This window comes from Mangifera indica, chromosome 3 (genome assembly GCF_011075055.1).
Source record: "Mangifera indica cultivar Alphonso chromosome 3, CATAS_Mindica_2.1, whole genome shotgun sequence".
Lineage (NCBI taxonomy): Eukaryota > Viridiplantae > Streptophyta > Magnoliopsida > Sapindales > Anacardiaceae > Mangifera > Mangifera indica.
The window spans coordinates 14,533,891-14,559,163 of NC_058139.1; the positions used below are offsets into that span (position 1 = coordinate 14,533,891).

General features: G+C 32.0%; 1 protein-coding gene across 1 annotated transcript; it reads right to left on the reverse strand.

The window, feature by feature from the left end:
• Nucleotides 1-357: 357 nt before the first annotated feature.
• Nucleotides 358-2,241, reverse strand: LOC123211515 (UDP-glucuronate 4-epimerase 6-like). The gene has a single exon (XM_044630290.1). The coding sequence runs from the start codon at nucleotides 2,101-2,103 to the stop codon at nucleotides 733-735; it is 1,371 nt and encodes a 456-aa protein (XP_044486225.1). The 5' UTR covers nucleotides 2,104-2,241; the 3' UTR covers nucleotides 358-732.
• Between the last annotated feature and the right edge of the window lie 23,032 nt (nucleotides 2,242-25,273).

Sequence of the window (25,273 nt, forward strand, 5' to 3'; positions counted from 1 at the left end):
GACACTTTTATATGGACATCTATGTTAAGACAGTGAACCTTGAGCATAAAATCTGAGGCCTTTGCCTGGAGGGTCAATTCAAAGTGCCGTTGAGGAATCAGTATAATAAGAAGATGGAATAAGGTAACACAAATTAATTAAATTCTGCTGGCTCAAGAATATTAATCTTGACTTTCCAAGGAAACTTGGATCAACCGTTAAACAACATTAACTTGGGCAAATCACAAGTTTGGGTGATTGAACAGTAAAACTTAATTTAATCAAGGGATTATTGAATTCCAAATGACTCCCTTAGACACCATTCACAAGCTTAAATTATTAACATCCACGTCATCCTCTTCTAAATTACTCAACAAATAAGCAAAGAAAATTCTTTGATTGATTGATGGATCCATCAATGTCATCATGGCAATTTATTACAAAATATTCTTTAATTAATTATATGAATCAAACGGCTAGGACCTGCACCCATTCTAGCAGGCCCCACCTGGATTATTACATAGATCTACACATTCATTTCTCTCTCATATTTTCTTCACATTTATCTTCTTCTATATCAAAAACTGCATCCCTATTAACTATTATGCTGCATCACATCTTCACCACAATTCATCCCAAGGGAAGGACCACAACGATAATTTATCAGCACAAATTTTAATTCAAGATAAATTAATTAAAAACAGAAATACCAATCACAACGATGACGGTGGTACGAATGCGTTTAATGGGACTTCAACTGGACTCCTCGGCATGCGCGTTATTCAACCCTTTTTCCTTTTTTACCCTCGATTGAATCCCGTAATAACTAACATACCACTTTACGAATTTCCTCAATCCTGAGGCTAGATCCGTGGTGGGCCTGTACCCGAAATCTTTGTACGCCAAACTCACATTTGCATGCGTGTATGGCACATCGCCATTTCTTGGCATTCTGATCACATGTTTCTTCGCTTTTGTGTTCAATAAATTCTCCAAGATTGACACTAATCTCCCCACAGGAACCGGCGACGTGTTTCCGAGATTGTACACTCTCAGCTGTGCCGGCCCTTTCTTTTTCCCGCCGCTCCCGGTGCTCTTCTCCGCTGTGTCGAGCGCCCCCAGACAACCTTTCACCACGTCGTCAATGTACGTGAAATCACGCGCCACCTCTTTTTCGTCTTGGGTTTTATACACGTCGATTGGTTTGCCTTGTAGTATGTCTTTTGTGAAGAAGAAATACGCCATGTCAGGTCTTCCCCACGGCCCGTATACGGTAAAGAATCTTAACCCGGTAAGGGCAAGCCCGTAAATATGGTTATACGTGTGGGCAATTTCTTCGCCCGCTTTCTTTGTGGCCGCGTAAAGACTTGCGGGCTGGTCGGTTCTATCGGATTCCGAAAATGGAACATCAGTGTTGAGGCCGTACACGGAGCTTGATGAAGCCCACACAATCGACGGCTGAGGATTGGCGGATTTGCATACTTCTAGAAGGTTGATGAATCCGGCCACGTTGGACGCCACGTAAGACTGCGGGTTCATCATGGCGTAACGCACTCCAGCTTGTGCAGCTAAGTGTAGTACGTGAGTGAAAGGTACCACGTCGAAAAGTTTATTCAACAACGGCGTATCGTTCAAGTCTCCTTCTACAATGAAAATCTGATGCTTTTGAAGTAACTTTCGCCGGTCTCTTTTAAGCGTCGGATCATAATAATCGTTGAAATTATCCAATCCAAGAACGCCGTCACCTCGTTTCTTTAAAGCAAGAGAGCAATGGGATCCGACGAATCCGGCAGCTCCGGTAACCAACACAGTGAAGCCATTGGGGCGGCGGGGAGTGGCGGAGTGGCGCAGCTGCTTTTCCCAGGAGGCACCACCGCCGACTCCGACAGAGGGGAATAAAGAAGTGGAGAGAAGAACGTGACGGTGGTGATGAGGAGGATCATAATCAGAAAGCGGGGGATGATTGAGGGTAAAAAAAAGAATAAGAACAAGTGCAATCAGAATGGTGGCTCTAAAGAAGAATTTAGAAGAGGAGTGCAAGAGCGTAGTGAAGTGAAGTCGACGAACATAACTATTGTAGCGTTCGAGCTTAACGGTTTTGCTGGTATCGGGAGGAGGCGCCATTGATGATGATGAAATCGAGATGAATGATGGGATGAAGAGATTATGAAGGGAAGAGTGGTGGTAGAGGTGGACCAAAGGGCTTGGTTGGAGACCACTTTCTTTCTTTGTCTGATTTCCACTGAAGAATTGGCCTTCATTTTATGCGGTATCTACGGTAATGTCCTTGCGTTATACATTAAATGTAATGAAAATGAAAATGCCAGCTATCTTGCTCTGTACAAAACTCTGTCCCATGTGGAATACACGTGTTGACATATAAACACATCAGTTAAATATGTCTGAGTGAATAAATTATAATTACCAAATTACCCTTATTAAAACCACTCTTCCCCCATTAACTCCCATACTTTCTTCCCTTTGTATTCACAAATTTTAATTTGCGTTTGAATCTGTAATCAAGAAATGAAAACGCATATTTATTTATGAAATATCATAATAAAATCAATAGTAAATAAACATAATTATTTTTTAATTTATTTAGTTTGTGAAAAAGATCTGAAAGTAGGGCAGCCCAATTTTAGCGAATATTTAATAAATAATTTATCAAACAGTAAAAGTAAAATAATTAATAGCCTTGATATGTAATTAAAATAATGATACTAAATATATAGAAATAGATAATGATTACAGACAACAGCTAAAGAAGGAGTGTCGGTGGTCTAAATCGATGACCTTTTAATCTGATTTGGTGGGCTGGAATTGGAACTTTGCCTAATTTTCTCTTGGAATTTTTATATGAGCTGGCATTGGTTTACTCACTCTGAAAGGCTCATTCATTCACTGCACACATAATTAATTGTTGAATTGAATAATATTACCTATAATGTTAATTTTAATAACAGGCTAAATGACTATTTTCCCACCCAAGTTTAATGAACACATAATCTCAATTTTTTAATTTAAAAAAGTTAATTTTTTTGTATTAAATTATTAAAAAGTAAAAAAAATCTTCAATCTAAACAATGACTTTACCCTAAAAATTTATTAAACAATTTTTTATTCTAAGTTTATTTTAATTTTCATTAAAATTATTAAAATATTAACGATATAGATATGTTAATGACATATAATCATATGTTTAGAGGACAAATATAATTTTTAAAAATATTAAGAGTATTAATGAAAATTTTTAGAGGGTTCTCAAAATTTTGAAAAAGTTTAAAGATGTTTTTTAAAATTTTAGAATTTTAATATACCTATTTGTAGTTTCAAAATGACAATATCCCTAAAGATTTTAACAAAACACATTAAATTAAAATTTTAAACATCATATCATAACTATTAAGGTTACATTTTACTTTTGAAATATAAGTGAGTGAACATGATATTATACGAGAAAATATCTATTTGCGTATAATAAGTTTAAAAAATATATTTATACCTTATAATACTGTCTATAGTTCAGTCTAATAAAAGTATTATCCTGATATTCAAAACCTTTGGGAACAAAATAAAAGTTAATTACATTTTTATTATAATATGAGGACAAAATGACATAAAGATTATTTAATTGTTAACATTAATAGTTAATTTTGATAGGTGGTAGAAAATTGACTTTTTCTGAACTTAACAGATTAGAATTTATCCTTTCATCATATATTGGATCTAGCAACTTTATCTTCTATTAGATATAAATTATCAAAATTTCCTTTTATTATATATATGCATATGTGTGTGTGTATGTGTGATTAGGAGGGTATATCAAATGTTGATGCAAATTTGCAAAAGCCAAAAGTAAGCGAGATTAGGCCAAACACAAGAAAAATAATAATGATAATTAGGATTAGTAGGATAAATTTGCATTCTTCATATACGAGGATGAATAAAAATAATTATGAATTATGGATGAGTAAGATTGTGTAAGAATTCTGAACACAATATGTTTATAACATGGTTTTGACTCATTGCTCAAGAGCCTATACATACAGTTATATCATTTATGTTTCTGATAGAGTTCTAACAATGTATCGTTATATAATACAAAAGGATTATTGAGATCACCTCCTATACCTTTTTGTAGTCTTTTATAATTATAGGGAAAAAAGTAGGGTTATAAGTAATTACAATATTGAAACATTCCTAATACAAGCATGAATTTCAAGATTAATTCGTATTTTAATTCTATGTAAATAGGATAATTACATTAATTGCATGATCCTAATTTGGTAAGAGATGATAGCTTTCTTTTATAGACACGGGATGAAATAGGAATATAGTCTTGTCGATGTTGATGAGTCTAATTTTCAATTGGAATTCTTCTAGCTAACTCTGAGTGATGGGATTTCTACTCATATCCTAAGCTAATCTATAGATGGGTGGCAAATCTATAGATAGGAAGATAAGGACAAGAAGCTAATAAGTTTTATAGAAAAAAGACTATGGGTTGTTTTACACCCTCTTATGGTTACAAGGTTGTCTTATGTAGGCAATGTGTGCTTCCACATGAGCATAATATTTTCTTCCTTCTTTTTATTCTTAATCTCAAGATTCCAAGGAAGGTGCTAAATTGTGTTTTGAACTTGCCTTTGTGGCTTCTATAGTGAAAGAGTTTGTCTCAAAGCATGCTTAAATACAGTTATAAAGGATGGTTGCACCTGTAAATCTTAAGAGGCTTGTAGAAGACAGTTCAAAGGTAGTTTACTTCGTGTTTGTTTTTTAATTTCATTAAATTCTTTTATTAGTGTTTATCTAGTCATTGTTTCTTATTATATTTGTTAGTTCTAAACATGTTGCCTTTATAATAAAATGAAGCATATCCTGCACTACGAGTGAGAAAATTGCTCACTTAAGGAAGAGGATGTTATAATGAAAGGACAAATTTTGGTTACAAAGCAGAAGCTAGTCAAGACCTTACAGGTTGAATTGGCCACCCAAGAGAGGTGTTTATAGAGAAGGGAACTAGTCAAACTGAGGTTAAGGATATGACCAAACATTTAATCTTCAATATCTAGTTGAGTTGGATACACAGTTGAATTAGTTAAGGGTTTTACTTTTAAAGGTCGTTAGAAAAAAATGGTAAGTTGAATAATAAATTGGCCATAACCAAGAATATGGTCAAGGATATGACCAAATATATAGTCTTAGACATCTTCTAAATCATTTGGATTTGTTTTTCTCATTACGATTTCTCATGTTAAGGAAGAGCTATGTAGAGCAAGCTATGGAATGGAGACAAGCTAGGGCAACTATAAAGGCTAAAAACTGTTGATAGAAAAAGTAAGGATAAGAGAGCCAAACATACTATTTTAGTGTATAAGAAAGTTTCAAGAGCACTTGCTCCTTAATAGTTTTGAATTGACATATTTAAAGTAGACAATGAGTATATACAAGAGTGAACAAACACTTAAAATGCAATAAAAGAGTTCAAGTGTAGAAGCACTTGAGCTAAAACTTTGAACAAGAGACTTGAAGTCTTTTTGTTTGTTAAACTTAAGTGTGGTTGTAGGTTTAGGAAAATTATAAATAACAGAAAATGGAGAACTATTGTGTCTAACGTGTTCAAAAGTATTGGGGTTAGTATCTTAGAGCCAATCCTCTTAACAATATAAATTCACAAGTATGTCATGTTTAAATAAATTTATGACATGCTTTATTTGTATGAGCATGTGTGTCAAGAGAAATGTCTTTAGAATGTCTACACCATGATGAAAGGATCCATGTGTGGTAACTGATCGTGAGGACACCATATTCATATTAAGTGATCATTATTAAAATGTTTGTAGTTCTGATATTATCTTGACCAATGATATTAGTAATTTAGTAAGAATTATCATAGTGTTGAATGACCTCAATGAATATGGTGACATATATCATATGTCAAAGTTATTCATAGACAACTTGATTCAATACATAGGTGAATGTTATAGATATGTCCACTAGACATACCCATCGAAAGGATTCCATATGACTAATTGCGTTAGTGTTTATGAAATACATCCTTTTAGCAAAAAGAGGCATATGTGAGGTCATCAAACCCTCTTGTACAAAGATCAGTATGGTTTAACACTAGTTTAACATAGTTCTCATAGAGGCTTTCCAGAATGGTTGTGATCGGCCATATTAAGATATACACGATGACTATGGTGGATTAATAGAAAATTCATCATTCCTAAATATAGGAGCTCATATCTCTGATAAGCTTACTGATGAACATTGATGGCATATAAATCTATGGTCACAGTAGGATTGAAATGATTTTAACACCTCTCTTCTGATACATACCCTTACTCAGAATATGCATTTGAAGAAATGTGGTAACTTTTAACTTTTCCCAAACCAATAATAGATAATAAATGCATGACAATAGATAATTTCCCACAATTCTAAAATTTGTACTTAATACATTATCAATAACATAATAACTTCAATCCATAATAGGGTGTCTAAAAATAAAATACATAGTATCAAGTGCATAAACAAACTTAATATAATACATAAAATAATAAAGTCCACATAGGCAAATAATTGAATTACCCTTTGCTCATGCAACATCCTGAGTTGACTCGATGGCTTCCCCCGCCACCCTGTTACTCTATAATCTTACCTACAAAACTACAAAAGGAACACAGTGAGTGAAACATATCCAATAAGTGTGTGACCTCTTAGTACCTTGCACACAACATAAATAATACATATAAAACATATCGGTGTTCCATTTCCTATCTCATTGTGGCATTTTGGATGTTTTACCGGTATCCCAAATTACATCAATATCTTTAATACCTAGTGAAAACACGACACTCCAAATGTCAAATATAAAGTACATCGAATACAGTTGCTAATTGGGCTTTAGACATCATAGTCACATAGATTAGCCCTAATGCTTTCATGGCCCCACTACATATAGTTTGGTAGCAAGTCTACATTACATAAAAGTTCGATAAAATGTCCATACTATGTATAGCTCGGTGGAATGATCACACTGCACATAACTTGGCGGTAAGAATAAGATGATGCATCATTTTTAGTTTTCAACTCAGAGTCACTCTAGTATAAGTTCATGTTATCGTTTATATAGTCGGGCACCCCACAGTCTAACTCGACCATGCATTCATCTAACAAGGGTATGCAACCTAGGGTGCAATACATGACTGTGTATCCTATACCACATGGGCATGCATCCATTCCTAAATATACATGCTTATGGTTTTAACCTAACATGGGAACTGTTCATCCCCAAAGATACACAAGTCTGTAGCATGTTCTTACAGAACTATGAACTTAGCTTTCCCTGTATTTTATAGCCAGCAAACACAACCCTAAGTCACTAAAATCATACCATTTCATTTGTCCACATGACTACATGATTCTTTACACATCAATATAGGCAAATCACACCCAAGAAAATGATTATGCTTATTCAACACATAACCAAGTTTTTTAACATTTCACATATGATTACTCAATTTTTGTTTACATGATTCAATCACTATCAACTTAGCCATATAGAAACTATTCAAGGTTAACACTAATATGCCAACATAATTTATCATTAAATCTTTAACCTTAACCATGGCCTATCAAACACAGAAAATATGATCACTTAGTCCATAACATGCCATAACATGCCATTACTAGAATTACATGTTAGTAATCACAAAAAAATAGTATATCTTATTACACAACCAGAATCATGACCATATACTAATCTAATTAATCCATCACATAGAGGTTCTATAATACCTATAGGTAAGTCTAAGGGTATTTAAGTTTTTTTCTTGTTTTAAATTAAGCTAATTAACATTCTTCAAATTGATACATGCCCATGTATAAGGGTGTACAAGATTGTGTATTGTTAGCTAATTTGAATTTAGTAGAAAAAATCATGATTGTAGCAAGATCGAGTATTGCCCTAGTAGTATGATGTGACACATACCTATGTATAGTCTATACACACCCGTGCATCATGTCCGATAGGTAAAAATAAAAGCTCATTTAACTTAAATTCTTTTATTCTTTTCATATCCAACTACATGCTAAAGAAAGAAAGGAGAAAGTAGAGAGGTTTTTGGCTGTCGATCGTTGAAAATTGTAGCCATGTGATGACTTGAGCATCATTCAAAAGTCAAGTAAATTGGTCTCTCTCTCTCTCTCACACACACGCACAAAAAAAAAAAACTAATCTAGCATATTTTCGTATGACTTTTCATATTTCAATCTAAACTATGGTTCCTAAGTGTTATTATGATGTTATTTAGATTATTAATTGGATATATGCATGTCTTATGATGCAATAGGGTGTACTTTCATGACTATTTTTGTTTGTGTGATAATTTGATGTTGAGGAGAATCCAACCATGATTTTTGATGTTAGATTTTGTATGCAAAAGTTTTATTTGATGAAAGGATGCTTAGTATTCTAGAAATACCATATGAATGTTATGATATGCCTTAATTGATGGATCAAAATTGCTTAGGATCAGTAGCACTGCGATATCTGAATCACGACATATAATCGTATATGGCCTTATAGATGCCCGTGTGTCCTTAGTTAATAATAGAAGAGTCTACAATTTTCACACACTTGTTCTAAGGAGGGCACACACGATCGAGTGGTATAAGACACATACCCTTGTGTGACTTTCAAAAATGGACATTACGTTTAAAAATAGGCATATAGGGGTACATCTTAAGTATACACCTATGTAGTCAATAAAAAAGCTATTTTACCCCTAAGCTAGATGTAAAGATGAGTAAGAAGAAAGAAAGAGAATAAAAGACCTTAGCAAAATACGCTAAGATAATTCAAGATAAAAGAGGTGCTTGACTATATGGAAGATGACACATGACCCCGATTGAGTCAAACACACATTGAAAATAAAAAAGTTAAGGAAAATGATTCACATCTAGCTAGCCATCAGCTATGTGCATAAGTGGTAAGATTCTTGAAAGTAATAAGGCTTGATACCCATGAGATACATCATGCACTTAGCACCAAGGCATACAACCACTCAATTTATTCATGTGTCCATGGTAAAAATTATGGCTTTTAGATATTTTCTCATATGATCAACAGAATGCATCAAATATGTACCTACGGTAAAGGTCATCTTTGGATGGTTTAGATAATAATACTGATTAGCTTATATGATAAGGGAAAAGACTGCTACCAAATTATTCTCCATATGACTAGGGTGTCTTAGATAACTAGTTTAATAGTTCGTACAACATGTGTGTAAGGCCCAATAGATAATGACATGCAAGGTATCTTATGTTTTCACTAGGGTATTAGATATGTCGATTTTAGTTTATGCTTGAGTAATCTTTATGGATAACCTATGTTAGAGCACGAGAGTGCTGAGTTGTGACTACATTCAAATTCACAAATGGAACGTTAATTTTATTAATATCATGAGTATTTTGGATGCCGAAAGGTCATCAACTTAGTGAGTGTTTTTACTTAGGCACTCATTTATTTTGTTTTATAGGTAAAAGTGAGTAACAGGATATAAAGAAGAGCTAGCAGTCCAGTAGGCAACTGCACGAGGGCGAGGGGCATAATTGTCATTTTAGATTTTCTTGCCATTTATGTATTGCCATAAATTTTAATTACAATATGAGATTTATTTATGTTTGATAACTTCTAAATAAGTTTTCATTTTTTTCATACATTGATGAATTTTCAATAAATGATGTATTTCAGTAATTATTCACATTGCACTTTTTTGTACGCTTGAGAATTTATGATCATACATTTAATTACAAAGTTTAAATTAAGTAGTCCAATTTTGGATGAATTTTCGGGTCATATTCCAAGTAGAGATATTTATATGGAGAGTGGTGTTACATTTATGGTATCAGAGCATGATCTTGGTACTTAAAAAAGTGTTAAGTTCACAAGTGTCTAAAAGTGCATAATAGAGTTAAGTAAGGAAAGTAGTCCCTCATGCAACTCTAACCACTCATCTATCTTTATCAGTATAAATATGGTAAACTTGTATTTAATTAAAGTATTTTATGTTCCTTAATTAGAATTTTAATTAAAGATAAGGAGATTTAGGAGATTGATCAAAGATGCCTCAAAGGTATCAACCAAGAGAAAAACCAAGTTAAAAGCCCAAGGACAGGTATCCGATGTGTTAGTTATGCCATCAATGAATAGTAAAGCTATTAGTGAAGGATATCTTGAGAGAGAATAAAGAGACATTTGAGACTGTTAGACACCCAGTTCATGCCTTATAATAGTTGAGATTCCAACCTAACAAGATAAAATGAAGATAGTGGATGATAGTAGAGGTTAGACTCACCCTATCTACAACCTAACAGATAGACGCTAGCCCTCTAACTTAAAGATAATGTAATATCAAATGGGTTACTAGCTATAGAGTGGTTGGAGGCAGTTAAGGACGTTATAAGGATTTACACCATGATAAATACAGATAAGATTCAATATGCTAGCCTCTTACTAAAGATGATGCAAATATATGTTGGTAGATGTTATATAGGACTCGTCAAGTATCAAAGATGACTTCGGTTAACTTCAAATGGGCCTTTGAGAAGTAATTCCTATCTGCAGATATCGTGTATGCAAAAGGCCCATGAGTTCCTTTATTTGAAGCAAGGCAACATGTCAATTAGAGAGTTTTTCACTAAGCTGAACTCCTTGTTCAAGTATGCTCCAAAAGTAACAACTTAGACCGAGGTAAGTTAAAGGTTTTTCTTAGTAGACTCAGATAAAATATTGCCAAGGATGTTATGATAGGAGATAATCCTTTTAGATCTTTTTTAGAGGCCCTTGGCAGAACATTGAGGTTAGAGGCCATAAGGCATAAGATGACTCGAGATAAGGGGATACCAGATCGGTTAGTATTAGTAGCCCCAGTTTAGAGTTGGAGTTAGATGGCTACAAGTGGCAATTGAGAGTATGATAGCTAAGAAAGGCAATAGAAACCCCAGAGGTAAAAGACCCTTCTAGTAGAGAAATAAGAAGAATTATAAAGGTGAGAAACAAAAAAAATATGATCAACCGAGGTGAGAGGATCCTTCTACCTATCTTAGATATAGATAAAGACATGTTGGAGAGTGTTTGCCAATCAGAAAGTATGTTACAAATGTAAGAAGCCTGACTATTTTGCTAGATAGTGCATAACTCCAATAACACTAGCCCCAATGAAACAAATAGTTGAAGAAGGATAGGCTAAGTGTATACAACCACTTAAACTTAGGCGAAAGCTAACCCGACAATAATGACAAGTCAGTTAAGATTTCACTTTTGTCCTTTATATGCTTTAATTGATTCTCATGTCATACATTGCTTTGTTACAAGAGGTATAATAGAGAGATTAGGATTATAACTTGAAACTGTTCTATAGATCAACATAAAGATGTCAAATGGGGACAAAATTCATAGTAGTTATATATTAATTGGAAAGATAGTTTATTTGGGAGGCTGAGAGATGGTCATATACCTAATAGTTATGAATATGCCTAATTTTGATATGATTCTTAGCATAGATTTATTAAGTGGATATAGGGCAAAAATTGACTATAGAAAGAAAAAGGTTCGGTTTGGTTTAGATAGTAGAGAGTAGTTTACTTTTGAAGAAGGTCAAGTTCTCAACATAATGATCAACATCGTTAAGGTAAGGAAGATACTGAGTAAAAGGTGCATTGTGTATTTGGACATATAGTAAACAAATAAGATGAAATAGTCCTGGGTGTGAAAGATACTCCAGTGGTGTAAGAATTTATTTTTTCCTTTATAGGCTTATAGGTTTAGCACTAGAGAGAGAGGTAGAGTTTAGTATGAGTTCGTTTTAAGTACAGTGCCAATTTCCAAGGTACCATACATAATGACCCCAATAAAATTGCAAAAGTTAAAAACACAATTATAAGAGCTATTAGATAGTAGTTTTATCAGACTAAGTGACTCATCATGAGGTGCTTCAATTCTATTTGTAAAAAAGAAAGATGGATTGATGAGGATATATATTGACTATAGGAAGTTGAACAAATTAATAATAAAGAATAAATACCCAATTTTAAGAATAAATAACTTATTTGATCAGCTTAATGGAGCTTTATCAAATTATCAAGTCCTAATAATGGGAGTCCTGACTTATTTAATCAACCAGTCTTGATAAATTATCAAGAAATGCATCCTGAAAATTACATACAATAAGAGTACTCTACAAGCTAGGGATTGATTCATCAATTTTATTCACAACATGCATCAAATAACCTGTATATCCCTTACTCAACATTTTTCTTGCTTTTACATTGCTAATCATTACACTCAATGCACAACCTACAACAAAAGTGAACTTATCACCATCGTCCAAATGGAACCAAACTTTCCTCTTTTTATAGTTAATCTCAACCCCATATTTGCTCAAGAAGTCTATACCCAAAATCACATCAAAGTCAAACATATTAAACATTATCAGATTAACAACTAACTCTCAATCTCTTAACAATATTGCCTTATCTAACAATATCTGATTAGTCAAAACACTATCCCCATTAAATAACTTAATATTAATATGATCAATAAGTGTAGACTCTAATTTTAACCTGTTAACCATATTGGTCTATTATACGACGTGCAATAAAATTGTGAATGACACCAGAATTAATAAAAAATGAACAAGAATAAAAAATTAATTGACTCATCATTACAAAAAGGTTAGCTTTAGCTTGGGTTTGAGTAGCTTTATAAACTATACTCTATCTTCCTTAAACAATTTACTTAGTGGGGGGTAGTATTGCTAAAGTACACTTACAGATGTTTCAAACATCAATTAGAACATATAATGAACAAGAATGATCTGGTTGTTTGCATCTATAACATAACACTTACCTTTTACAGTCTATAGTATGTCTACACCCATACTTGCAGTAAGGAGAAGGGTCATACACCTCTATTGCTCTTCTTACTATGGTTACTCATCCCATCTCGACCTCTTACCTTTTTAGTTCTTTTTGGATCCTATGGATTGGAATCTTTTCTTGCCTATAAAATCTTAGTTGCTTCCTGCATGGTTACCACTTATAACTTCTTGATCATGCCTTGAGACTGGGGTTGCTAATTTGAAGCTCATAAACACCTATCTTTTTAGCTATCTTCAATCTCATGACATCTAACCTTTGGGCTCTACTTAAAGCCTTTGAATAAGATTGGGTAGGATTATGTCCTATCAACACATCTCGAGTTATATCCTAACTTAACCTATTAATAAAGATTTCCATCTTGCTCTTATCTATATTAGTCACCCTTGGGGTATAACAAACAATTAAATTGAGGCGAGTGGAGAACTTCATCACAGTCTTATGCTTTTATCTCAAGTTAAGGAACATTTTAGCTTAAACATATAAGATATTAATATAATGGCATTCCTTTTTAGATACCTTTATGAAATCAGCCCATGTCATGCCATCTGTCTGATGGGTATCATATAACATTTGCCATCAAATCTTAGTATCACCTTTCACTAAATAATTGGTACATTGGACTCTTTTATAGTTCGTCATCTTAAATAAGCTCATAACATCCTGTATAGCCTCAAGCCACTCATTAGCTGGAAACTAATTTGGTCTCTACACTACCATAAAACTCTAAGGTATGATATTTGCCAACCAAATTATATATAGGGTGGAGTTGTCCCTTGTTACCACCCGTAACAACGGTTATTTTAACCTTCTTGCCTTTTCAATCCTACTAGAGTAGTAAATTTACAACTGATGGTTGCTCAACAATATTAGGGACTTTAACTAAGTGTTCTACACTATTGGATGCCTCTCGATTCTCTCAAAGAAATTACTAAACTATTTATCTTATCATAAAGCTATTAATTTACAGTGTTGTAGATGCATCGAAGCTTCTCCCTCATCTTTCTTTGACTACCCTAAAGGGTTAGGATATCTTGATTTTTACCAGTAAGCCTCTTAGATCTCCTTATCCTAAAATAATTCAAAGGTTTAGGTTGATATACCATAATTCAAATACAGGTTAAATAATATTTATAGCAGTTAGTATACATGAGTAATATTGCATGAGAGGCTACTTCTACACTTTCTATTACCACAACTATATATAAGCATTGCAAACTTCATTCACATTCCTTCCTGAATTCCTTAATTATACATGAGCATATATCTTCCATATATGGGTGTATACTTTATTCCTCATACATGGTCATGTGGTCATCTAACACAAACATATAACCTAGGGTGGCATAAATGATTGTGTCCTATAACACATGGACGTGTATCCATTAGTAAATATACATGCTTGTGGTTTCAACCTAACACAAAAACTATTAATCCCCAAAGATACATGAGTGTGTTAAACTCCTAACATGGACATGTAGCACTTTCCTATAGAATTATAAACTGAGCTTTCCTTGCATTTTATAGCCAACAAACATAACTCCAAATCACCAAAATCATATCAATTCATTTGTCTACATGACTACATGATTCTCTACTTATTAGTATAGGCAAATAAAACCCAAGAAAATGAATATGCTTATCAACCAAGTTTTTTAACACTTCACATATGATTACTCAATTTTTGTTTCCATGATTCAATCACCATCAATTTAGCCATATAGAAACCATTCAAGATTAACAGTAATACTCCAACATAATTTATCATTAAATCCCTAACAACACCTATAGTATGTTAAACACAAAAAATATGATCACATAGTCCTTATCATGCCATTACTAGAATTACACATTAGTAGTCATAACAAAAGTCATATAACTCATTACATAGCCTAAATCAAGACCATATACTAATATGATTAATTCATCACATATATAGAGGTTAATCCATAATCAAATTAGAAAAAGGGTTCATTGTACTTGCCTTTGTTTTGATGCCCTAATAAGTCTTCACATCGTAAGACAATTCCCAAATGATCCTTCAGTCCTCTATGACTTCCTTGGCTCTAAAATTCTCTTCTAAAACTTTCACAAGGCTCTTTGCTTTTTGTAAATTATAAAAAAGTACTTAGCCAAACACGTCTGGACCTTTTTATTTTTAACTGAAAACTACGATACACAGTCATGTAGTCCATATACATAGACATGTATGTTGTTACCTAATACTAAAAGCTTTTGAAAACATCATAAAACTAATTCTTATGAAAAAAAATCAAACATGTTGACCAAACATAGAGTGTACCTTAACATACACAAACATGTGTATCTCCCAAACTTAGCCAATTTTCATACACTTAGCCAAAAAAACCATTTCACCTTTGCCAACACACATGGGCATGTAGCCTTCCTACATGATTATGCACCCAAAAAATCATACATACGCCATAAATTAACATAGGTCAAGAGGCAAAAATAAAAAAACACCGTTAGACATACCTATGAATGTTACAATGATACTCAATCCGATATGATTCAACTGTCGATAAAGACATCAATACATATATATTGAGAGTTCTTTGAGGTAGACACTTAATATGTATCTCAACCTCGAAGAGATGTTGTATTATGAAAGAATTGAATTATATGAGTAAATGTAATATTGATAGGTTAAGAGTCAATAATTAATACTTTATTAGTCAGGTGATCATGATGCCTTCCTAGAGACTAATCTTTGGTTATGTATAAATGGTTTTTAGGTTAAGAGCTTGAAACGATTTGTCCACTATCGATCTAACAAAGAGCCTATGGGTCAGACATAATAAGTGTTAATAGAACTTTGGAAGTATAAGATTATTTCAAATTAATCTAGTCTGGTATTTGGATAGATGATTTGAGTCTCAAGATGTCTTTGGACATAAAGTGTAATTTATTACACCTAGGGACCAAAGTGTAATAGTCTTGAGGTGTTTGAATATGATGAAGATTTTGAAATTTGGGCTTTATCTAATTAAATAAGGATAAAATTGTAGTTGGATAATTTAGCCTATGTACGACCATGCATGATCCGTGAACATACTTGCATTACCTCGAATAAGGATTATCCATGATCTTATCTACCTTGAAATTTGGATAATCACAAATTATACAAATAAGATAAACATTGGGTGCACGATCGTGAAACCCTATAAATGGTCATGTATGGTCTCTATACAAAGAGACATGATTTCACAATTTTATAACTTTTAGCATGCTCATGCATACCAAACACCTGCCTATTCAATAATTGCCTATTAGCTCTCTTTTGGCAGTTTAAGCCTACGTTCCGTTCATTTATTATATGGATACTGAGGTGTAGCCCTAACCCAAACTCTTTTTGGAATATCTTTCAAAAGATTGGGTCATATCTTATGTCTATTAAGTTCTACAAAAACAAAATAACAAAGTCATATTTTAATTTGCATTTATTTAATGTGGTCTTGTATTAAAAAAATACTCTCACTATTTTATTCAAGTCAATAACCCTCATTATTGGACTCGAGAAGTCTCGATGGACTTTTTAGTAGATCGAGATCTAATCAAAACTTTTTAACGTTCACTTTGGTGAACAAGTTAAATTGATTGATTACGCATGTTAATAAACCAAGAACAAAAGTTCATAGTCTCAAGTTATGTTGTTATGCTGACAAATTAACCACAAGACCTTAACTTTGACTCTTAGTTTTAGTCAGGCAAAATATTACATATCACTATGTATTGAGAACTACATATCCCTATTCAACCTCTAAGATACTTCACATTCGCTTTAGTGAACAAGTTCAATATGTTAATTAAGTCAAACCCAACATAAACAAACACTCGATTTTTCCTTGATAGAAGTATATCCTTTGCTTTAACGAATAAGGTCCCGACGAAAAAAGTTTGATCAAGTGTCATATGGTACTTGGTTAATATAAGCTTTTTAAGTTCTTTAACAAACAATGACTTCACAAGGAATTCAAAATATCTCAAAGTTCAACTTTCAAGTTTAACAAATGCATAAACTAGTTATGCACCTATCTCACAATAATATACATCAATCTATGGACATATATGATATTGAACCCTAACTTCACCCAAGATATGTATTTCTCATTTATTAAATCAAACATTATCACTATATTATTATTAAAACAAATATAAAACACTATAAAGTCATAAGAATTGAAAGATGACTCTTAATCCTTAGAAAATATGTTTAGCTACTCATCAGGGTTGCAAAAACACAATTCAAATAATTGAAATAAATCATATTATGCAAAAAGTAAGGAGATGAAGTTAAAAGGTTGGAATACTTCTCAATCTCGAACCTATTAAATTTTTATTGTTATTCATAGATCTTTACTTTTCAAACTAAAGTTCTTGTGTTAATATCTTACTCTCTAATGATTTCTAAATGGTTAAGAAGTCTTAAGATGAAAAAGAAGTCTGTCATCGATGTAGGAGCATTTCGATCATTGAAAAATGACAATGATAACGAAAGTGACATTTTAAAAAATAAAAAACCTAAAATACCTCTTGCATGGATCACATTTTAGCAAATATCTCACATGAGCTAACAATGACAACCATAGGATGTTTATGAACACCATACCTATATTTTGAAGGTTTCTTCATTTTTTGGTGTAATGAGGTTGCTCTCTAACCTAAGGAAGAAGGATCCCTCAATATCTACACAAAATAAGGATAAAAAATAAGTTAAAAAGTACATAGAGGTCTATTAGGATATAGAAACAAGGGTGAGTTTTTAAAAGGTCAAACGTTCACCTTTGTAAATTTGTAAAAAGATTTTGAATTGTGAAATTGTGTTTCTGTTTACAAAGACACCATGAATAACTATTCATGGTGCATGAATGATCTTTTGTCCTTATCTTGAACGAATCCACAAAAATCTCAAATTCTCTGCTATGAATATAAATAAGGTTTTGGATAAGATTATCTAAGTTCGTGTCACCATGAATAGTCATTCATGGTTAAGGAAAAAGTCAAACTAGGCTTATTCAATCCAAAAGGACAAGCTCAAGCTATTCACAATTTTGCCTCAATCCAAACACTCTAGGATTATTACATTTTGGTCCTTGGTTGTCATAAAACACATTTTGGATCCTAAAACCGTTTAAGACTCAAGATACTCTATCTGAAATATAGACCAAATCCACTTGGATAATTCTATGCCTATAAAGTTTGAACAACTCCTTATATGTGTGTGACATATAAACTCTTTATTGATCTAGTAATATTCATATTCAGATTGAATTTAGACACAAACCAAGATTAGTCTCTAGTAAGATATCATAACCACTTGGTCAATTGAATATCAACAAATAACTCTTAAGTTTTATCACCTTAATGGTTACATGCAATACAGTCTTTTCACTAATTGATAACTCTCAAGGTTGAGATAGATAAATGTCTATCTCAGTAACTTCTTGATATAAACAAATATCCATTAATGACCAAATGATTTAGATCAAACTTTGACTTGATCCTACTATAGCCACATATTTGAGTGGTTATTGATGTCCCTCAGTATTCTTATTAGAGATATCTTTTTTTATGCTCAAAAGTGATGAATTCTTTATCGATCTACCATAGCCTTCATATAGATCTTAGTATGGCTAATCACTACATGTTAAGTGATGTCAAACCATGTCAATCCTTGTATGAAATGGTCCGATGATCTTAAGTTGAAGGATTGCATGCACTCATAAGTTAAAGGGTTTATTCCATAGACATTAGATCAACCAACCATATGAAAATCCTCAAGTCGGGTCAGTCTAGTGAACACATCTATAATATGCACCCATACATTACACTAATCTGTTGGCTAGTAGCTTCAACATGTAAAAACTGTCACCATCTTACAGTGGAGTCATTCAATATTATAATAATCCCATCTCCATTACTTGTGTTACTGGTCAAAAGAATGTCTTATTGTGAACATTTTTATAATGGTCACCTAATATGTTTGTAGGGTTCCAATAATTAATTATCTAATCCCTCATCATAGTTTTGCCATTTTAGAGACATCAATTATATGAACATATTGTTTATGCACAAATATGAATACATGACAAAAACATTCATTATAATAATAATATAATAATAATAATAATAATAAACATTCAATTACAAATACACAAATCCAATTATCTCTAGGATACTACCCTAACATTGGAATGTATGAAACTCTCCTTTTATACTTTAGGGTTGATGCTTAATCTAGATTCCTGGATTTTCTATATTATGCATGATCTTGTCTAATACAGTTGTATTAGATGCTAATATTTGCTTCCTAGAATTTCAAGTAAAAATTTGTTTCACTCATTCATAGGTTTCCCAAAATTGTTCTAAAATGCTTTTAATTGCCTTCAAACTTCATTAGATTGTCTACAAACACAAAATAAAACAAACAATGTGAAAATATCATGCAATAAACCTAAAATCAAATGAAACTCAATAAAACATAATTAAAACTCTCCTAAAAGCTCTATGATTAGACTTTAAACGTATGTAAATTATTAACACATCAAGTCCCCCTAAACTTAAATCTTCGTTTGTCTTTAAGCAAACTAAAACCAAAATAAAATCAAAAGGGTAAATCATATGAAATAATAAAACCAGACATAAAAATTTTGAGACAACCATGCCATGATAATCAAAAGAAAATGTTCCTTAAAAGTTTAAAACACTCAAACATCCAATCTCAGTTTTGAAGGAAACTAAACTATGTAGACCAATCAAGAAATACATGCCATAACCATAACAACTAAGGTTGTTGCACTTCAAATAAACATAGACACACCTAGCAATTACATGATTCTATGCAAACCGAGTCCCATAGGCAAAATCAAACAACTTATCTCCATTAATGTAGATGTAACACCTTAAATGATCAATAGGTTTTTAATTTGGTTGTAACGGGGTTAGGTGTTGGCTATGAAATAAGAGGATAAAGGAATATTTCACAAAAGTATGAACTTATCAATGAAGATAAGATCAAAACACTCGATGTTGTAGTATGATATCTAAAAAGGTCTTCTAATAATAGAGTTTGCATTCTTCACTTTACTTAGTAAGGCAATGATGCATTTATTTTTGTGCGTAAATACATTTTTCTCTTTTTCTTTTTTAACATCAGTTGCCCTCCTCTCTTCTCTTTTCTTTCTCCTCAAAACTTATTTTCTTACATATTTGGGGTACTTGTATCTCTTGTCGATAAACTCTCTTGATTTGTACACTTTTCTTTTTTCGAAGAGAGTAGATTATATTTGTGTCTATGACCTTTTCATAAAAAATGTACTTATGCAAATATAAGACTTTCTTTTGATGGATAGGTTGGTAAATACTATTTACACAAAAAAATTTTACATAGGTCATACACACACATACACATACACACTACATTTAAGGCTCAAAGGACTAGCAATAGACAATTTATATACATTTGATAGTGAAAGAAAATGTTATGAGGTTTTTTAGGTTTAATGAAAAAATGGTGTTTACATCAAAGCCTTATCAATGCATGCAACTAGAATTTCACCTCGAAAGACTGAATGGCAAAATCTAGGACCCATGACACATTAGACAATATACCTAAGTACTGATAATCCTATTATAAGTAATCATAAACAACTTCAAGAAGTCGATGACATATAAAGTACATCCTAATGAAAAGTGCAAAACTTATAACTTCATTGCCAATTTCAAACATTCTTGCACTTATAGTTGTTCTACTTTATTAATTTTTCCATAATTGATCAAGGTGAAAACAATTTATTTCAAAATTATTTACGGTTGTTCTACTTAATCTTTCTATAATTGATCAAATCATATTGGAAGAAATCGAGTTAAAGATAAAATTGGTAGGCTAATGGAATGGTAACATAGACATATATGAGATTGTATTAGCCTATTGGATTGACTTTTGCTTTAATGACTTAACCATATGAAATGCAAATAAAAACAAAATACAATGTGAATGATTGTACAAAATGAACAAAATTGTGACTAAGCAAAAAATTCAAAACTAAAATTCAACTAAAGCTCCTCACACTTCAAAATTTGTTTGTTATGTTTGAACATATAAGAAATGGATAGAAAAGAAAATTATCAAATTAGCACTCTGATATCACTTCTTGCTAGAGTCATCGTTTGAGGCAAAGGAAAATTTGGCCATGAAGGCTGAAAGTTAGGCACTTATTTTTGTAGCTTTCACCTAAAGCCTCTCATTTCAATGATTAGTGGTACTAGGTCTACGATTGGGCCTAGAGGAGGAAGAGGTGCAGGAGGAGTCAAAGTTTGTTTTTGGTCAAGAGCTAGCCTAGAAAGGCCAAGAATATATCTAACTAGGGCTAACGAATATGTCCCATCTTGTTATTCCTAGATTTACCTATATTTCTTATCATCTCAATAGACAAAAACATATACCATTAAATACGAGTGATAATGATCAAACATTCATCAAAATCAACCACCGTCTTCGTGATGGTTGTAATTATCCCTCCATAACGAATTTTTCCTTTCTTATTTTTTCATACATTAAATGACCCACTACCAATCAAACACTTTAAAACACGGTACCATCATTGCTACCTCTCACATAGAAATGTCGTGAGATAAACCTATGAGCAATTTTATGAACTGGATCCAGTAAATCGAAAGCTTTGTCCATGAAGTTGTTACAAAAAAGTGAACTAGTAAATTTTCCCCAAAGAGAATTGTAATCCATAGAGGCTTGGTCAGAACGCATATATTTTAGTAAGTTGTATTTAGTTTAGAGAAATTTTGGAAGGAAAATTTAAGAAGCCATGAATATATATATGGTCTAGTAATGACTCTTGACACTGGACATGATCCAACAAAAATAGACATGACTTTTGCTCTCAAAAATTATGTTGTTTTAATTTAAACTAAAATTTAGGATTATTTAAGATTGGACATTTCGATTGGAAAGTTATATATTTTTCAAAACATAACTTTTTGCTAAAAAATCATGGCTTTTTAGTTCATTCTAATTTCTTCTTACAATCCTATTTTCTCTTTGTTTCAACATCATTATATCAAAATTATTCATTCTTGTGTTTTTTGGGAGAGCATTTAGTAGTGTTGACTATTACTCTAGAGGTTTTATTGTATCCTAGAGGTGATTTGTTGTATCCTTACAATACCATAAACTGGTGGAGGCAAATATCACCTTAAGAAAGTGATTTACATGTCTTAAAACCTTCTAACATTTCTTTGTTCAAACACATTTCTCTAAAAATTTTAAAGTGATATTTTGCTTCAATGGCCCCAACAAAATCAGATTTTGCTTGCAAAAATTTTCTCAGTTTACAAGTCTACAAGTTGGAGCATTTTGATAGCACAAACTTTACTCACTAGAAAGATAAAATTATCTTTCTCCTCATTGAATTAGGTGCCAACTATGTGTTGAACTTGAATTTGATAGATTTGCCTCTACTAAGTGATGAAGATAATGATGTGACAAGGGCCACTCACAAACAAAGAGAAGAAGATAAGGTTCATTATAGGGGGTACATCCTAAACTATCCCTCTGATTTTTTATATGATCTCTACTAGCCGATTCAATCTCCAAAGGAAATTCGGAGTGCACTTAAGGTGAAATACACTTCTTAAAAACAAGATACAGACAAATTTACTTACATGAAATATCTTGAATTTCAAATGGTTGATAATAAATCTGTCATGAATCAAGTAGATGAATTACAACTCTTGGTTTCAAAATTAAAAGATTTAAAAGTAGAAATTTTTGAACCATTGCATGTTGCTACTATGATTGCAAAATCACCGCCAACTTGGAATGGTTATAGAAATAAATTATTGCATACTATTGAAGAATTATCTCTAGATCAATTCTAAAACATATTAAAATTGAATAGGAGTCAAGAAACCATGACAAAAACTTTGCTTTAGAGTTTGGTTCTAATGTACATTATATTGATTATGGAGTAAATGACAACACCAAGAATAATATTGGTGGAAAAAATAGTCATAAGAGAAAACTTAACTCAACCAATAACTTTTCCAACAGTAAAAAGAAAAATTGTTATTTATGTGGTAAACCAGGGCATTTTAAGAAAGATTATAGGTTAAAAAAAAAGACTTAGAATTGAAGAAAATGCTACTAATAACAAAGCCAATATGGTTGAAAAAGAACCATGTAAATTTGTGGTCATGGTTACTGAATTACACATGACAACATCATTAAAGTCTATTGATTGGTGGTATGACTTTGATACAACAATTCATGTATGCAATGATAAAAATCAATTTAAGAAATATGAAGTTGCAACTAGTGATGAAAATGTACTAATGGGGAATCATGATACCATACAAGTGCATGGAAATAGAATGGTTGAAATTAACTTTTCATTTGACAAGAAATTGATTCTCACAAATGTATTACATGCACCTAGTGTTAGAAAAAACTTGATCTCTACTAGTTTACTTTGTATGAAGGGCATAAAAGTAATTCTTGAGGTAGAAAAACTTGTACAGTCCAAGAATGGTATTTTTGTTGGAAAAGGTTATTCATCATGTGACAATATGTTTAAACTTAGTATTATCAATAATAATAGTAAAACTATTTCTTCTGCTTATATTGTTGATTCTTTTATATCTTTGTGGCATGTTAGATTAACACATGTGAATTATAAATACGTAGAATTTATGTCAAAACATAACTTAATTTCTTGAAGTAATAAATAACATAAAACATGTGATATATGTATACAAGCTAAAATGACTAAGAAATCATTTCCTAAAAGTGAAAGGAATACATAATTGCTTTAGCTAATACATTCAAATATATGTGAATTAAAATAGTGTTTTACCCAGAGGAGGGAATAGATATTTCATAACTTTTATAGATGACGCATCTAGATATACACAAGTTTACTTAATGAAAATAAAAGATTAAGCCTTTACGATGTTTCAGAAATATAAAAATTTAGAAGAAAATCAAAAGGAAAAGAAAATTAAAATTTTAAAAAGTGATAAAGGGAGTGAATACTTTCCTAGTGGGTTTAATTGGTTTTGTGAAAAACATGACATAATACATCAAAGTAGTGGACCATATACCCCATAACAAAACGGTTTGGGACAAAGAGCTATTAAAAGTGTGTTTCTTGGATATGCTAAAAGTTCAAAAGCATATAGATTGTTGGATTTAGAATCCAATGTTATTGTAGAATCAAGGGATGTGGAATTCATTGAGAATACTTTTCTTAATGATTCCATAGTATATTTAAGAAATGATTCTACACAAAAAAAAAAAAAAACACAAGACAACAATTTAAATGTTGATACTTCATCTAATCAGAGAAAAGTCCCTGAAACTCTTAATGAACCTCTCAAGAGAAGTAAAAAAACATTTAAATTTCATCTTTTCTCAAGCCTTAGTCTTATCAGTTGAAAATACTAGAAGTTATGTACTTAATAAAATATCTATCCTATTAAACTTACAAGAAGATTCGAAAACTTAAAATGAAGCTATAACTTCAAGAGATTATACCTTCTGGAAAGAAAGATTATAAATGATGAAATGGATTGTTTGCTAGCTAATAATACTTGGGTATTGGTAGACTTACCTCTTGGTTCAAGGTTAAACTTGTGAATCAGACATTATAAGTTGTGCTTTGCACTTGTGAATTGAACCATCAAGGTTAAACTTTAGTTTGTAAATCCATTCAACCAAACAACTTCTTTACCTTCTGATAAGTTAATAAGTTCATAAGTTTTGTTCTATTCCAAGTCTGACATTTTCACATTCATGGCATCACACCATTCCTCTGAACTTGTAACATCTTTATAGCAACTAGGCTCTTGAACTTGTGCAACTTGGCATTTTTCTAGCCTCTAATAAATCTCTCTCAAAGAATCTTATTTTCTTAGAGGTGTGCTAGAAGAGATTGAAGATGTAAAGCTTGATGGGCTGGTTGGATTTGAAGTGTCTGATTCACCATTATAATCTCCCATAACAGTAATAGAAATGTCAAAAAATTCATCTGTTTGTAAAAACGCTAAACAAACACTACTTTTTCCTATTTCCATTCACTTTTCTCATCAAACACAACATCATGACTAATTATAAGTCTTTTAGTAATAAGATCATAAAAATGATAGCCTTTAGTTTCAATATTATAGCCCATAAATATGCATTTAATACTATTTCCATCAAGTTTATGATTTTTTTGAGAAGGCACAAGAACATAAGAAATGCAGCTAAATACTTTAAAATGGTTACCTTTAGCCTAAACTATGTTTGTAAACACCTATAGGTAAA

What these genes read in the sequence shown, in the direction of transcription:
- LOC123211515 (XM_044630290.1), bottom strand. Translation starts at nt 2,103, where the DNA reads ATGGCGCCTCCTCCCGATACCAGCAAAACCGTTAAGCTCGAACGCTAC.